Source organism: Hypomesus transpacificus, chromosome 26, assembly GCF_021917145.1.
Source record: "Hypomesus transpacificus isolate Combined female chromosome 26, fHypTra1, whole genome shotgun sequence".
NCBI classification, from domain to species: Eukaryota; Metazoa; Chordata; class Actinopteri; order Osmeriformes; family Osmeridae; genus Hypomesus; species Hypomesus transpacificus.
Genome location: NC_061085.1, coordinates 1,738,634 through 1,756,022, shown reverse-complemented (window position 1 = coordinate 1,756,022; position 17,389 = coordinate 1,738,634). Strand labels below are relative to the sequence as shown.

Genomic DNA, 17,389 nt, shown 5'->3' with positions numbered 1-17,389 from the left:
CTCACACTATTCTAGAACTGCATATGGACCTCACCAACTACTATGAGCTAAAGCATCAGCCACACAACCTGCATGTTCTCTCAGACACCCTATCATGTCTGACCAAACAGTCAGATGGGGATATAGAGACAACTCTCTCCTCCAGACTGGAGAGAACTAAGAGCCTTCTTAGGCCTTTGGCCCTTCAAAGCTCGAATCTGTCTGGGAATGACACAATAATGCACCCTGGTCACCCTCACATCCTGGAGGGAGCCCCACCCAAAAGAGCTGCGATTGGAGGAGAGTATCACATTACTGCCCAGTACTTGGAGGAGTTATGTAAAGAAAGGTGAGTGGCAGTTTATACAGATAAATAAATTGTGAATTTGTAAATGTTATGTTCAGCCCCTTAAAGCCTATCATTTAAATTAGAATTTAGAATTTCAAAGCCATCTAATCGCCTATTTAATAACTGAAATCTACATGACAACTTGAGCTGCAAATTGATTGGTTTAGAGATTAGTAGTGGGAATAATTTCCTATACCTTTTTGTGATGCATTTCTGATTCACACTATGATGTTGTTGCAACATCTTGTAAAACAGGTCTGCGGCATTTATCACGCTTATAACTGCATTTCTAGTTCTTGATTATCTACTGCACTAACTATGTGTACCTAATCCATCAGTTTGTTTACAAATCTGCTATCGGAATATAATTAAATGTGATTAAGAGGTTTGACTACTTTCCAATGGCCTTGTAGGTTTCGGCCATCCTACAGTGTTTTCCTGATTAGTAGGCCTACTTTTTTACCACAAATATAAGCAACATATCAATATAACCAACATACCAGTAAAAAGCTTGTCTTTCATTAAAGATCCCATGACATGCTGCTTTTGGATGCTTTTATATAGGCCTTAGTGGTCCCCTAATACTGTATATTAAGTTTCTTTCCCAAAATGTAGCCTTGGTGCAGAATAACAGCCACTACGAGCAGTCCCACAATGAGCTTTCCTCAGGACGTGTCTGTAGCTTTAAATGCTATGAGGAAGAAAGAGGCGGGGCTAACTGCCATGCTTTGGTCGTTTGCAAGCCATGATGTCTCGAGGAAAAAACAATATCGCACTTGCACGGTCGTAGCTCATTTTTTCATTGGTGGGCCAAATTCTCTGTGCGGGCAAAGCAGAGAAAGGGAGGTAACCTTCCTCCTTATGACGACATAAGGAGAGGATTTTCAAAACCAAGCATTTCAGCTTTCATTTTCTCAAAGGCGGAGAAGAATACCCAGGGCTTGGTTTACACCTATCGAACTTTCTAGCCACCGGGGGACCAAAGGAAGGCTAGGGGAACTCATATTAATGTTAAATAACCTCCTAAAGTGAACATTTCATGTCATGGGACCTTTAAAAAATAAGAAATACTCGAATACATAAATAATTGGTGAAATTGTTTTGTGTGGACATGCAGTTTTCCATGTTTAACTGAGATTTGACTTCCAGGACTATGCTGTTGAGTGAGATAGATAAAGAAGAAAGGGAGCGTTGCTGGTACTACACACAGCTCAAGGGATTGTCTCAGCGGCTAGCAGAGCTTCCATGTATTGACACGGTAAGAGCACTTTTACTCTACACTGACTACATATTTGGTCATTCTAAATCAAGTCATTCTAAATAACTATTTGCATACAATATACTTTAATCATTTTATAAATGAAATGTTATGACGCATGAAAATGTAATCTTCAGAGTATCCTTACATTTGATTGGCTAATATGTTACAGGCTATGACAGACAAAGCACAGCACACACTGTGTGTGTGAACTATTTATAGTTCAAGTAATCTGTATTTGTGTGTTTCACTGACACCTTAAGCACCTGACACTAGTTTCTTAAATGAATAATAAATGATCTATGAGAAAAACTGCAAGGTTTGGAGATACAAAATGACCATACACTCAAGGAGAACAAGGACCTTGAGATATCATGAGGTGGTGTCTTCAATTCAAAGGCATAGAAGAGAAAAAAGGAGGCGAAGGGATGTTCATATTCCGACTGTGCCTTTGCTCGGTGCAAGAAGCGCCTTCTTAACATCATTAAGTTAAGTTAAGATCGTTAAGTTAACAGCGTTAGTAACATCGTCCCTGTCAGAAAACTCGGGATATTTGACAACCGATTGAGAGTCAGGTGGCTGAGCGGTTAGGGAATCGGGCTAGTAATCAGAAGGTTGCTGGTTAGATTCCCGGCCGTGCAAAATGACGTGTCCTTGGGCAAGGCACTTCACCCTACTTGTCTCGGGGGGAATGTCCCTGTACTTACTGTAAGTCGTTCTGGATAAGAGCGTCTGCTAAATGACTAAATGTAAATGTAAACTTGAATCCAGTCAGACAGATTGCATTTAGTCAGCAATTGGGCAACATTCCAGAGCTGTAACCAGGTAACAACCGTAGATACTAGCTAGCCACCTTTATATATAAATTACAACACTTCTATTAAACTAATTTAATTTGGGTTCTGGGACGGGGGAATATTTAGATAAAATAGCTGCAAAAGAGGGACTCTGCACCAACTCCGAGTGTGGCGCAGAGCTGCTAATATCTGTTATTCCATTAGCCCTGCAAATAGACAATGTTTGTACACTTGAAAAGCACCAAGGTCCTCCAAAGATCAGTGTATTTGCGGAAGACTTTCTGAGTTAAAGTGTGTAGCTGAAGAGTACTGCAATAATATCATGGATTTAATTTTGAGGGATAATTTTGAATACAATGTGGGCAAATGGAAATTTATGAAATTCAAAATCTGGGAGCTTTCCATAAAATTCAGCAAGAAGCTTAACAGAAAAAAGAGCATATGGAAGTAATTGATTTGGGGAAATTGGCCAGTGTTGTAGTATTCAACCGGATTTACATTGTCAAGGAAAAGAACAGGGTGATGGAGCTTCATGGTAAATTAGATTGTCTTTATCTTGAAAAAGCGCAGGGTGCTTTTATAAGATCCCGTGCCAAATGGATTGAGGAAGGGGAAAATTATTCCTTATATTTAGTCACAAAAACTAGACAGCATGTGATGGTAAACATGAAACAATACTTAATTACCCTGATCCCTAAATCTGACAAAGATGCAAGATATGTAGACAATTTGAGAACAATCATTTTGCTGAATACCGATTCTACAATATCTTCTGGAGGCAATCATTATACAAATTTAAAGGGAAGTTAAGTATTTGGGGATTTTTACAGGACTTGAAATATACTTTTTTACTTGATAGATCTGGTACTTAAAATAAAAAAAGGCTACAACATTTAGCCTAATGCATTAAACAATTATGAACAATGATTTCAGAATGATACAAGCCTACATAGTCTACGTTAAACGTAGGGCTATAGGTAGTTTGTGATTTCAAATGTTTAGGCATCAGACATATAGGCCTGTATCTCAGTCTAAATCATATCAGTATAATTATCATAGCTACATTATTGTTAACAGTAGCCTACAATTGCAAAACAAACCTAAATCCATACATCTATCCTCCATTTTCTCGACACAAAAACCATGTTAAGTTAGGCTGCTGGATAATGTATTGATATTATCCAGATATTTTCCAATGTATTAATATTGTCCAGATATTGTCCAATGTATTGGCTATTTATAAAACAATATACAAAAAAGTCAATTTAGATGTGTTTACAGGGTGTCTATTTTTTATCAATGAAAAAGGTCTATAAAAAAGGACGTCATCCTAGGTAGCATTAATCATGGCGTGTCATTTTATTTTGATGAAGTGATGGATAAGGGAGCATTGCGTTTTCCCGTGGTGAATTAATATGATCCATGTTCTACCCTCGGGCTGCTTAATAATAGGGTGCATCAGCTTGACTATCACACAATTGCGTGAGCTGAAATTGGCCTTTATGGAACCGCTTTAGCCCCGCTTGACTTGTTAAGTTAATTCAAGTCAGGTTTGGGACTTTAAGTCCAGGGGGGTATTCCAGGTAGCGGGTTTAACAAACTATAAGATTAACCCTGAACTCAGAGTTGAGTTAGTCTAACATGGTAAACTCCGAAAATTTGGTTCCAGAAAACCTAATATGAGTTGAGCGGGCATGAGAACTATTGAAAGCCAACATCAATGGAGCTCCGATTCTAGGATCCACCATGGCACACGGCGAAAAAAACGTTGCATACTCCACCAAACTTCAGATAAAAGTTGTATTTCGTGTTTACGGTTGCCGGATCGATTCCCCGCCGTGTCAAATGACGTTGTGTCCTTGGGCAAGACACTTCACCCTACTTGCCTCGGGGGGAATGTCCCTGTTCTTACTGTAAGTCGCTACTTACGCTTACTGTAATGCATGGTCACAGGTGATGTTAATTGTAGGAACAATAACCTACATGAATATTAATTGTTGAATTTGCTGAATTTTCTATTTTGACCAAGAGATGTTGTACATAGGGCAGAAGAATAAAGGCTGATCTTGTAATGCTATCCACCTGCCCCCACCTCTCATATGGTAAAATATGGAGTTACTGGATGGAGTCTCAACTTGATGGCTCTCACATCTTTGTAACGTACTGTAGCATTGCTAGACATGTTGATAAGTAAGGGTCAAGATTCTGGTGTGATTGTAGTTGTTCTTGAATTGTGAAGCATTGTTCTGTGGATTCTTGATCTCCTGAGACCTTTTCCTCAGCTCTGGCTTGGCCTAGGCCTACTCCTTCTTCCTCACCTCATGCTTTCTATCTCTGGTTTACAATAATCATGGTAGAGTAGGCATAAGAGTTAACTTAATTGATTGCATTCATTTGCAATATGATAAAATGAGTATATTATTTAACCTTCATTTGACCATTCTTGCTCTGATTTAACCCAAAGAGTCAAATAACTGTAATTCCATTGGTATTGGCATAATTTGGTTAATGTTAATACACTGTTCAGTTTTCCATCTTCCTTCAAACCATAGGGGAATTAGTTTCGGTTGTTTGGCCAATATATCGACCCCCAACAATGTTGAACTAGATTTGCTGAAATAACAGTTACAGGACGGTAGCCTACATCATTAAAATTGTAGGAATCATATGAATCATGTAAATTGTAGGAACAATAGCCGATAGAAATAGGCTACTCATTGTTGGATTTCTATTTGTAGGCAATAAAGAAGACCAAATATAATTTCAATTATTTTTCTTTATTTCAGTGGTAAAAGGTATTTGGTCAATTCTGAGTGCAAATCCACGGCGAGTAACACTATCGATGAAGACCCAAGGGCTGAGAATGTTGCTAAAATAAATTACAGATTGTGACAGGAAACGGTGACGTTAACTTAGGTATTTATCAGGGAATTAAAGTACATCAAACCGCAGCCTTAAAATCGTCTCCTGGCGTATAACTAAGCGAATAAATTTTTGTTCGAGATCGCTCGGCTGAACCAGGAAATGACATGCCGTGTCTGCCAACGCTATCAGGCTAAAAGAAAGTGGGGGCGGATCGGTTGAAACCAGAGTTTGGCATGGATAACCTGGTATCGAGCAGGTTAGTTTCAAGGAGTAAGTTACCATGGAAACTTACCAAAAGGTTTCGTTACCTCTCTTTCTGGAACGCGGAACTCAGAGTATGCCTCTTTTTAGGGTTAAACAACTCAAAGTTTTCATTAAACCCGCTACTTGGAATACCCCCCAGCTTTTTTGAGCGGTCTTTATGGAACAGGCCTCAGGTGCCCAGGAGGTTAGGATTGGCCACCTGATTGACGTAATTACAAATTGGTAGATGATGCAAGTAAGACATACGCAAAGACAAGATCGAGATTAGAAAGAGAATAAGGGGAGCTGAAAAAAACATAATAATAAAAAAAAGCTTAACAAGACAAAGTGGCAAAATGTGTCAAAAATAAGCTTGAAATTTGAGACTGAGGGACTAATTTACTAATAGGATTGTGCCCATTTCAGGCATAAAATAGCGGTTAAAGACATAAAACCGTATTTACAAAGGCAGCGCACTTGAGTAAAAAGGCAGATTACCGCTGCTGGGAGTGTATAAGGGAAAGTGGGTGTGTGCCGCAAAGAGATGGGAGGAGAGGTGTATTTCTGCTTTGTAACATGTTAATGTTAGCTGTAACTTAAACCAATATTTCTATCTCTATTCGCTGAACCTTCTTTTTCTTTTCCTCAAATCACCCATGGTAGCAGTAACATGTAGGCGATTTCTCCCGTCTTTTAACGGCGTGATAATTAACACGAAAGGGCGGAGTAAGGCACTGATTGTCCAACGAGGATCTGGTTTGATAAATACCACGCAAAATGAGGAAATACACTGTACGCTATTTGCGGTTGGGCAAAGGCGCAGATTATGCTGCGGTCGCAATATTACCTAATGAGGCCCTAAAGGCCGATATATGCTTCTGCGTTTTTCGAAAAACGGACACATGGGAACGCCCTTGTGTCCGTGGAACGCCCTCTAAAAGCTCTCCCTCAGCCCTCGTAGAGCTTCGGACAAATTGACGTGTACCTCCTTAATTTTGTAACTCTCCGTCGTAGCTACGGAGAGCTACGGAGACCCCCTTGGCTGTGATTGGTCAGTATTAAGTACCACTTGCGTCAGGGGTAGGGGCGGGGTTGCCGCGATAGCAGGACGAACAGAATCCTTTGACCGCCATTGCTTGTAAAGTTTTTACAATTCATATTTCAGCTAAACGGTACATGTAAATCAGAATCTGAATTAAAATGTGATGAGAAATGGGCAGTGTAGTTGCTGAAAATGTGCGTATTTTATTGATGGAACGGCCAATTTGTAAATTTGCTTTTCGGTGACCTAGGTAAATAAACACTCAACGACGTCTAAACAAAAAACCGTTGCGCCACCTACTCTTCTGGCGGTGAATTGTTTTCAGCACCCACAGCCTACGGAGAACCATAAACGCAGTCTATCCGTCCGTATCCGTGCGTATCCGTGCGCCCGCCTATCCGTAAACGGAGACGCAGAAGCAGAAAGGACAGAACAAGCGCCAGAAGATACAGTGCCTACAGTGCCAAGGTGTCAAGCGTGCATAACAAACATAAACATAACGTATTAGTTGTCTACAAACCACAATCCAATTTAATCGTCTAAGAATTGTTTGGTTGTGAGGCTATGGTTTAAAGCATAAACAATATTAATAAATGCTTTGTTAAATGCTAAATGGTATGCTGCGACACGTGTGTAAGATACTTGTCTATTGTAGTCTGTAAAAATTGAAATTGAAATTCCACTGGCACTGAGCTGTAGCGACACATACAGCTCAGTGCCAGTGGAATTTAAATTTAAATGTTTTGGTCTGCTACTTTATCTTTATCGGGGATGAAATAAAATAAAAAAAAGAAAAGAAAATAATATTTTTTATTGTACCTAAATCTCCTTTCATTGTTGTTCTAGTTCTCCTTGCAAATGGACCTCATTCGCCAGCAGCTGGAATTTGAAGCCCAGCAACTGCGTTCTGTAATGGTGGAACGTTTTGGAACCAGTGATGAAATGGTACATAGGACTCAGGTGAGGACATACACAAATTATTTCTGTAACAGAAACACAAGATTATACTTTTGGAACACTAAGGAAGGGTACATTTTGTCCAGTTTGTTACTGAAAATGTATTTTTAAATTTGTATTTGAAAACAGCTAAGACCATTTAGATTCTAAACGATCAGTGGATGCAATTTGTCTTTTTAATGATCTCCAGATATTTCACCTCTCCCAGAATTCCGGTAGTCTCCCACATATTAATTACAGAGCTGCCAACTTTCACGGTTTCGCCGTGTGACACACGCATTTCAACCATTTCTCACGCTCTCACGCCACACCTTGTATATGTCACTCTGAAAAGGCAACGCCAAACAAGTAGCCAATCTAACGTTGAAGCTTGCGAAAGCTCGCCCCTCGCACCAATTATCACGCCAAGGTTTTTGAAAAAGTTGGCAGCCCTGATAGTAGTTCCCTGATGCCTGCAAATATCCAGGAAATATTTGGGGGGAGAGAGGGCGAGAGAGCGAGACAGACGTAATGAGTGACAGAGAGAGCATCCTGATTGGTCTCTCTTTGTGTCAGCTTTTTGTGTCGGTGGGCTCTATGTCAGAGTGTTCCAAAAAAAAGTTGGAACAGTTTCTATTACCCGTGGTGGATTAAATGACTGTAAACTACATGTTGAGGTGAGTTTAACAAGTGTCATTCGGAAATTAGCATAGCCAAAGTCTTTTAAATTTGGGGGCTATTCTATTAATGTCCTACCAAGTGATAAGGTCAAGCTCCCTGTAAACCTGCTTGACATGAAAACAATCTTCTTAAAATATTTTCAGATGTATGACACATAATCTAAAAGTTCACAATCTGCATTTTCACAAAATGTAAAAACTGAGAAATTACCTTGGACGGCCCCTTTCCACCAGGGCGTGTCACAAATAAGCAGGGGCAGCGCCAGAGTTTTTAATGCATGTGCTGAGGGGGTGCTAGATCTTTGACAGGGGGAGCTGCGCAATTATATATATAATATATAAATACTATTAATAAATGAGTAAATATTTTCGGGGGTGCCATCGGGGTGCTTTGGTCTTTCTTTGGGGTGCTGAAGCACCTGCTAGCCCCTCCCTAGCACGGCCCATGCAAATAAGGATTGCCTATACAATTGAAATATGAACAATCTAGATAAACAAGATAAGCAATGCAAATAAATCCAATGGTTCAGTTTCATCCTAAAAGCAGTCACATACAGCCATACATTTTATTAAACTTGTTCATTTATTTTAAAAAGGAAAATATATTTTGTTGTTTATAACTTACGTATGACTAAAATGATATGCAATAGCTTTCTTAAAAAAAAAGAAAAGGCCCTCAATGGCAAATGGAAAAAAAATGCATATCTTAGACCTCCAAAGATCCTCATGTTCCATTTTAGCATTCCTATTAATATAACAGTAACAGTATATACAGTAGTGATGTGTTTCTGTAGTACAATAGTGATGTGTATTATTTGGTGTGTTTGATTTGAGTGATGTGTGGTACAGTGGTGTGTGGTACAGTGATGGTGGGGTTTGATGTGTGGTACGGTAGTTAGTTTCTATGAGAAAAAAAAGGCCCTCAGTGGCAAACGGAAATAAAACTTAAATTCTCAGGTTCCACCTTAGCGTACTTAGAACTACAAAGATCCCCAGGTTCCATCTCAGCATTCCTATTTATCTAACAGTAAAAATATATACAGTAGTGGTGTGTTTGTGTGGTACAGTAGTGGTGTGTACTTCATCAATCCATTGTTTTTGGACTTTACGTGAGAGTTTATGTTCATCTAATCCTGAAAGACTTCAAAAGTGGCTTTGAGGTCCTGCTCAAGTTCAGAACAAGTCCCATCAACAAGGCACAAGCAGAAGCAACATTAACCAAGTCCTGAAGAACTATAACCTTGTCGATAACAATCCCAACGTGGACAGGGTCTTCCCTTCTGCCTTCTTTTTTGAAAGGGTAGATTCCAAAGACTCTTTGAATGTGAAAATGTGACTTTCTGGGTTTTGTTTTGAAACTACTACCTGAACACAAATGTTTAAATCACTCAGATATCTTTATCATAACTGAAATTACATCATTTTAAAGTTGACCTGTGTAAAAAAAAAGTGATAAGGGAGAAAACTGCATTCAAAGATTCCACTCCGTTTCATTCTAGTTTACTGTGGCGAATATGGAAAGGAAATCCTTTTGTTCGTAATCACATTGTGAATGTAAATGTCAGTTTAATTATACGCTACATTAATAACTTCTCAGCAAGTTATTTTTAAGTTTAACAGCCTGACTTCATTGAAATAGTTGTTTAGGGCTGCTGCAGCACTCAAAAGAGCAGGTAAACTGAGCATTTGATTTGACATGGCTTGAAAATCTTGCAAGCTGACATCCAAAAACCATTGAAATTAACTGTTTTTCATAAATAATCATATACTTTTTGTACATTACAATGAAGACCGGTTTCCGCAGGCCGCCACACAAATAGTTACGTGAACAATTACTGACAAAATTAAATCGATATGTTGTGAACTTGTCATGCTCTCAACATTGATTAATTACTTAAAAATAACTTTGGCACAGACATTTCTTAACTTATAGGCTAAATGCTGACCTTAAAAGTGAAAGGTGACCATGACTAAAATGGGGATTAACTGAAATAAGTATTTGGGCACAGACTTCCATCGCAGATCATAAGGTAACCCAAAGTGTTGCACACTTTCTTTGGCAGAACATTCATTTAAAATGGCGTAGCATGTAAATATCTATAATCATATCCATTACACATTTAATCAAAATCCAATTATGACTATTCTGCCTGAGAGTGTATGGACAACTGCCAGTATCTCATTTTCTCCCTTTGAATGGGCAGCATTTGGGACACTGTCATGTAGGGGCAGCATAAAGGGCAGCACACTTTTCCATTGAAAGGAAGGGCAGGGGAACAGGATACGCACATGGGGACAGTCTATTGCACCTATAACATTGGGGAAACCAGAAGAAGAGGATTAGTGATACAGAGGCTTGTCAACATGTAGGCTACTTAAAAAAATGAAAATAGTTTATGCAATTGAATGAAAAGTCTTCTTGATTTTTTTAGTTTCAAGTTGACCTGGAAAACGTACACAAATATTTAGCTACCGCTTTGGAGCAATGCCTTGGATTATGCGTTCTTATTTCCTGGCCCACAGATGCCTTTGTAAAACCTTTCTGAGTCACCAACCCTGTACAAGAATGTCCCACATGCAAAGAGACACAGAGATGCAGACAGACTGAACAGTGGTCAAGGCTTGGCTACAGTGAGTTTGCTTCCTTATGTGTGATTCCAGCAGACTCCATAGTCTAGGCCTACATAGACTACATAGTCTACTACCCTCTTTTCTACTATTACAGTCTACTACTCTCCTTCTACTACTTTTTACTAAGGACAGTAGACTATTAATAAGAGTTGCATAAGTGTTTTTCTATATTCAGTGCTCAGCGTAAATGAGTACACCCCCTTTAAAAAGTAACATTTTAAACAAAATCTCAATGAACACAGAACAATTGTCCAAAACGTTGACAAGACTTAGTTTAATATAACATCTGTTTAACTTATAACATGTAAAGTTAATAATTTAATATACAAATGTTTCAGTTGAACTCAAATTAGAGTGATGCAAAAATGAGTACACCCCACAACTAGTAGACTACTAGTCTAGTACTTTGTATGGCCTCCATGATTGTTAATGACAGCACCAAGTCTTCTAGGCATGGAATGAACAAGCTGGCGACATTTTGCAACATCAATCTTTTTTCATTCTTCAAGAATGACCTATTTTAGAAATTGGATGCTGGATGGAGTGATGCTAAACTTTTCTCTTCAGAATTCCCCATAGGTGTTCAATTGGGTTCAGATCATGAGACATACTTGGCCACTGAATCACTTTTACCCTGTTCTTCTTCAGAAATCCAACAGTGGCCTTAGATTTGTGTTTAGGATTATTGTCATGTTGGAATAGTGCACGACGACCAAGGGTACGGAGTGATAGTAGCATCTCCTCTTTCAGTATAGAGCAGTACATCTGTGAATTCATGATGCCATCAATGAAATGCAGCTTCCCAACACCAACAGCACTCATGCAGCCCCACATAAGGATACTGCCACCACCATGTTTCACTGTAGGCACCATGCATTTTTCTTTGTATTCCTCACCTTTGCGACGCTATACAGTTTTGAAGCCATCAGTTCCAAAAACATGTATCTTGCTCTCATCACTCCAGAGCAGAGGTCTTCAACCCTGGTCCTCAGGGACCCCCTGTCCTGCACATTTTAGATGTTTCCCTGTTCCAACACACCTGATTCAAATGAATGGGTGTTAACAGGCTTCTGCCTAACTAGATAACAACCCATTCATTTGAATCAGGTGTGTCTTTCAAAAGATGAAGACTACTGGGACTCTATACTGCCCTGCGTTCATTAAGATATCGTTTAAAATGTTACTTTTCAAAGGGGGTGTATTCATTTACGCTGAGCGTAATTTTTTAAAGAATTACAATAAATATATCGAGAAATTATGCTTGGCCTGCTGAACCTATAGCTCTTCCACAGATACTGGTCAGTGAACCATTACTTCTGTCTCTGAAGGCCCTTGGGGCTGGTGGGATAAATGCTCTTTGTGTAATCTGAGCCCCTTCATCCCTTCACAGGGTTGTCGAAGAACGGATATGCCATAATTGGTTGTAACTTGTCTAGACGCACTGCTTAGTTTAGGCCTTAACTTATGTCGATTACAGTAACCAAATGTTTGTTTAAATTAATACATTGTTTGAACATTGCTAAAGTAAACACGTCAATTCATTCATGCTGGGTCATATTGCGAGAGAAAAAGTCTGCATTTATGTTTCCAAACAAGGACTGAACAAAAGTGCTTGGAGCGCTGAAATATACTCAACGGAACTGTCTTTTGAGATTCTGTTTCCGCTTGTTTAAAATTCTTTGCAACACAGCTAAATTTAGCTTGACTTTTAGCCTGACACGGAGCAGGCTAGTTCAGAAGCATAAGTTACCTTGGTTACTTAGCTAGAACTAGAATAAGCCAGCTTTTAATGGAACAAACTCTCGCTGAAGTAAGCAAGACTTATTGAAATAAGAAAGGCTTTTCCTTAATATACGTTGATGGAATAGTCCCCTAGGGGGTATTCCCGAAAGCGGGTTTAACAAACTGTAAGCCTAACCCTGAACTCTGAGTTGATTTACCCTAAAATCGAAACTCTGACTTTTTGGTTCAAGAATAGGTTATTTGAAATAGTTAAATCAACTTGGAGTACGTCCACTCTTGAGTTTAACACAGACATGAGGACAATAAAAAGCCAACATCAATGGACCTCCGATACTTGGATCCACCATGGCACCCAGCAACAAAAAAACATCCTCCCACTTAAGTTAAGAGGTGTTAATATGTGTTTATGATGAATCTGAGCACATATTCTGGAAAAAAGTGATATGGCTATAGCAGCGAAGGAGAGACAATTGGCGTGGGAGACAATTGCCGGCCAAGTCAATGCACACATTTGAATTCAGTAGCCAGTCCATACATTGAACATTTAATGACACTTAAATCACATTTAATATTTCAGGTGAAAAATTGGCGGAATTTAATAAAATAGCATGTTCACGTAGGTGCATCCCACATGCATAAAGCGCACTTGGCAGCATCTTAAAATTAAATATAAAAACATACTACGAACAGGTAAGGCATATTTTGCTTAAGCCTATAAGCTGGTGATTGTAGCCTTGGTTTTAATTATATTTGACATGATACAAAGTAAATATCAGTTAGTGCCTATTTCAACTTGTAGTAGCAGTAACCCTGAACACAATGCTTTTCATCACAGTATGATGATGAAAAGATGTTGACTGCTGCATGAAGAACTGTGGAATTTAATGTATTCCCAGTCACCAGTAAAGGAGTCGTACAAACTGCATCTCATGAAGCAAGTGCAAACAAATGACCAAAAGATGGTGTACTTAGGGCAGAAGATTAGGAAGGCTGATCATTACATTTATTTGCTGGAACACCAGTTACAGGTGGGTGCATGGTCACAGTTAAATAATGTAGATTGTAGGAACAATATACTCATTGTTGGATTTCAATTTGTAGACAATAAAGAAGACATTTCTTCTTTAACATTTCAAAGATTTATCTTTATTTCAGTGGCAAAAATATTTTGGTTGGTTCTGAGGGCACGTCCACGTTGTGTAACATTAGCGATGTAAGGACCGAGAATGTTGCAAACATAAATTATGGAGTATGATGGAAAACCGGAACGTTCACTTAGGTATTCATCAGGGAATTAAAGCACATCTAATCACAGTTTTATCATCCTCTTCCAAAGTAAGACTAAGCGAATACAATTTTGTTTGAGATTGGTTGTCTGAACCAGGAAAGGACATCCCATGTCTGCAAACTGTATCAGGCTCAGAAAGTGGGAGGGAATAGGTAGGAATGCCGAGTTTGTTATGGAAAACCTGCTGGCAAGCAGGTTAGGTTCACAGTCAGTTACCATGGACACTGACCCACAGTTTAAGTTACCTTTCTTTCTCGAACGGAAAACCCAGAATTTGCCTAATCTCAGGGTTACCCAACTCAGGATTTTCACCCCTGTTGTTTTATTTCTCCTTTTGTGTTTGAGAGTAGTCGGTATACCATGATAACTCATACATTTGGATTAGGGAAACAGGACACAATTCACAATGGGGCATGGCGTGTGCAAATCTTTATTAGATTGTGTTCATCTTAATATCTAAACAGTGTTTTTTGTGTGTTTTTTTTGCACCAACAAGATCCGTGTGGCTCGTCTGGAACAGCTGGAAAAAAAACTACAGGAGGCTCAGGAATGTCAAAGCCCCCAGGACAATGGCCTGTGTGAACCTCAGGTAAGCCAGTCTGAACACTTCACAGACACTTCACATATCACAGACAAACATGCATGCATATGCAAAAATGCATATCTACATCATCTTGTTGCATAGTGGTTGTGCTTGAGTGGGTACGATTTCTCATAGGGTAGCATAAACACATCAACAAACGACAAGAACAACAAGAAGGCAGTTAGCATATGAGGCAACAATCCCCCAACCTCCAAAACACACACCATGCTATCCCATGTCTGGCACATTGGGGCCAAGCCCATCAACAGAAGATGCTGTGGATCTACAAAACATAGTTGCGTAAAATAGCGTAATCTGGTTTTGAGGGATTCCTCAAAAATGATCCATAGTCAATGCAATGTAAATTTGTAATTGTTTTTCCCAAAATTCAAAATAGTAACGGCAGCTAACTATGTAGACATTTACAGATGCAGTCTAAGAGACCTACATTTAGCAGATGGTTTCATCCAAAGCAAAAAGTGCATAGTCAGTGTATCCGATAATGCAGGACAAGAAGGCCACAGTTCCAAAAGTGCAGTGTAAAACCAATAAAACAAAAAGGTCAATTTCGCGGATACCACAAGAAGTAATGTTTGGAAAAGTGCTGTGTATAATTCCCTTAGATGATTGAAGTGAAGTGATTAGTAAAGTCTGAACAGGGGTGTTTTCATACCTTGTCAGAAGGTTAACTATGAATGTGGCGCCTAACTGAACGATGCCTTCAGTCCACTACTGGGAAACAAGAATCTAATGGTGTTTTTTCAATAATATGTACCTGCACATCCTTTTAAACAAAAATAATCTCATGGATATGAGCAATGGTTTGCTACATGCTTCAATGGGTTGATCCAAAGGGTTTTGAAAACAAAAGTAGCTAGTACTTCAACTCTTCTCAATGTTGATAAATTGGACATTGGTATTTTGCAAAACAATTTATTCAGAACTTCCCACACAACTTCCAGGTAGCACATGGAAGGATGAACAACACCCGATGCACTCGATTTAAACATTTTGATTTAATTTACAAACTGGTAACCGGACATATGCATATTGCTAACAAAATTGAAGTTGTTTAAGCAAAGTTTCTGGATGTGTGCAAAAACCCGCTGATTATGTCCTTCATGCTGTTGCTTCTTTGTGAACATATTACTTCACTAGGGAGAGCTACGATAGGCATTGTATAACTATATCCAGGAATATCTGTATATCATCTATGTTTGTGTATCTCAATTATCTCGACATACATGACATTGAGAGAACCGGGCACTATATGAAGTTGAATTCTTAATCAGGACTCAAAGGCTATGCGTGTGACGTTGATTGGATGAGCTGGTTTAAATAAAAGGTAATAGGTAAAAAAAAAGAAATACACCTTTTGCATCATGGGCACTTTAGCTAATACATAAATTGTTAACAGTAAAAGTTTTTTTTTTGACCTGAATATTTTTTTACCTAAACCCATATATATGCTTCAACCCTCTAGTTTCCCAAAACAAAACCATGTAAAAATGTATTGGTTAATTGTACCTTATTGGTTAATAGTCTTTATTAAAAATAATGTCAAAAAATAGAATCAATTAAATTGTTGTCATCATTGTGGATATCATTAGAGGCTATATATAAACTGCATATTTTGCTGTACATAATCTCATTTTGGATACAACATTTGTCTAAATAACATACTTGTACAAGGGAGACCTTGCAACTTGATTATGATAAAAAGCTAATTTTGGGCTCCCTTTACTGCCTGAGACAACATTCCGAACATTCCATAAGCTGTTGAAATATGATATTCATATTAATATTCATATTTTATGAATTTTCATATTAAATCATACACCTTAACTGTTTATACCATCTTGAAGAAGAGAACTAGGAGATTTTTATCATGTCAATAAATATATGATCACTTGAGGCAAATCATATTTTATCAAAGTGGTTTCAGGCAGCCATTCTTTACAAAAACTTCTCCATCCACCATACCTCATCAGACAAATGAATTTTTAACCACTTTAATTACAAGATAGAGAAATACTTTGATTAGGTGGAATATCCACAGGTCTGTAGGCAATGTAGAACAGAAGACAGATTAGAAATACCATATTTTGATTAAAAGTTATGACCATTTTAGTGACTAGTGGAGACATAGGGGAAACCGGAATTATCCTGTCCCAAAAGTAGCTAGCGCTATGGCTGGATACTCCTCTCGATAACTAAAATACGTTCGAGATTCTTCCACAATCAACCGAATTGGCCAAACAAGGCATGTACATTTAGATTATAGTGTACATAATCTAATTAGTTAATGTTGTTTTTCGAAGTTTTTTAGAAATCTGCTCAAATCGAAGCTAAACAGTGCTACTACCGTCATTGCTGCCTGTCACAAACGGCCAAGCCGGACACGTCATTCTTTCCTGAAAACACTCGCGTCACTCCCACAAACTTCTTTCGTAAGTAAAAAGTTTAGACTTTTAATTGACAATATTGACAACACATATTAAGGAACTTGTCTTTACTCATAATATCGTCTCCGATTTCAATTCGAAGCTGTAAATCTAACACTGTAGGCAATCTCCCATGGTCTCCGCTCTGGCTCCGCCTCGGAAAACAATGGCTGCCGTTGCAGACGATAGATTTATTTCCCCCTCCCACTAACCCCTTAACCAATGATATGTGCTTTGAGCTTAAGTTGTCATGAGTATCTGGCAGTTTTCAGAAATAAAATCGGTGATTGGACGGCAAAGTTATTAAGGCGGGAACCATGGGAATTTTATTTCCCATATTTGAATGGTCCGGCAGGAAAGGGTTAAAAGGCAGGGGAAAAAATGGCCCAATGTTCAGCCGGCAGCAGTTTAACAGAAACACAAGCGTAATAGCTTAAAACAAGCTTTTACCAGTGTGATAAAAAAAATAAAAAAATACTTGGTGATAAAACACACATATTTAGGAAAAGTCAGGAAAGCACAGTCTTGATATATATTTTTTCTTCGCTTTA

General features: G+C 38.6%; 1 protein-coding gene across 2 annotated transcripts in view; it reads left to right on the top strand.

Moving 5' to 3' along the window:
* The window catches only part of apc2 (APC regulator of WNT signaling pathway 2), a 31,608-nt gene that overhangs the window by 5,135 nt on the left and 9,084 nt on the right, over positions 1-17,389 (top strand). Inside the window, exons 4-7 of one of the 2 annotated variants that reach the window (XM_047049495.1) lie at positions 16-328; positions 1,478-1,586; positions 7,380-7,493; positions 14,308-14,400. In XM_047049495.1, coding sequence (XP_046905451.1) covers positions 16-328; positions 1,478-1,586; positions 7,380-7,493; positions 14,308-14,400 — 629 coding nt within the window. Of the gene's footprint in view, positions 1-15; positions 329-1,477; positions 1,587-7,379; positions 7,494-12,510; positions 12,591-14,307; positions 14,401-17,389 lie in introns of those variants that run through there. The other variant, XM_047049496.1, reaches the window with a different exon arrangement.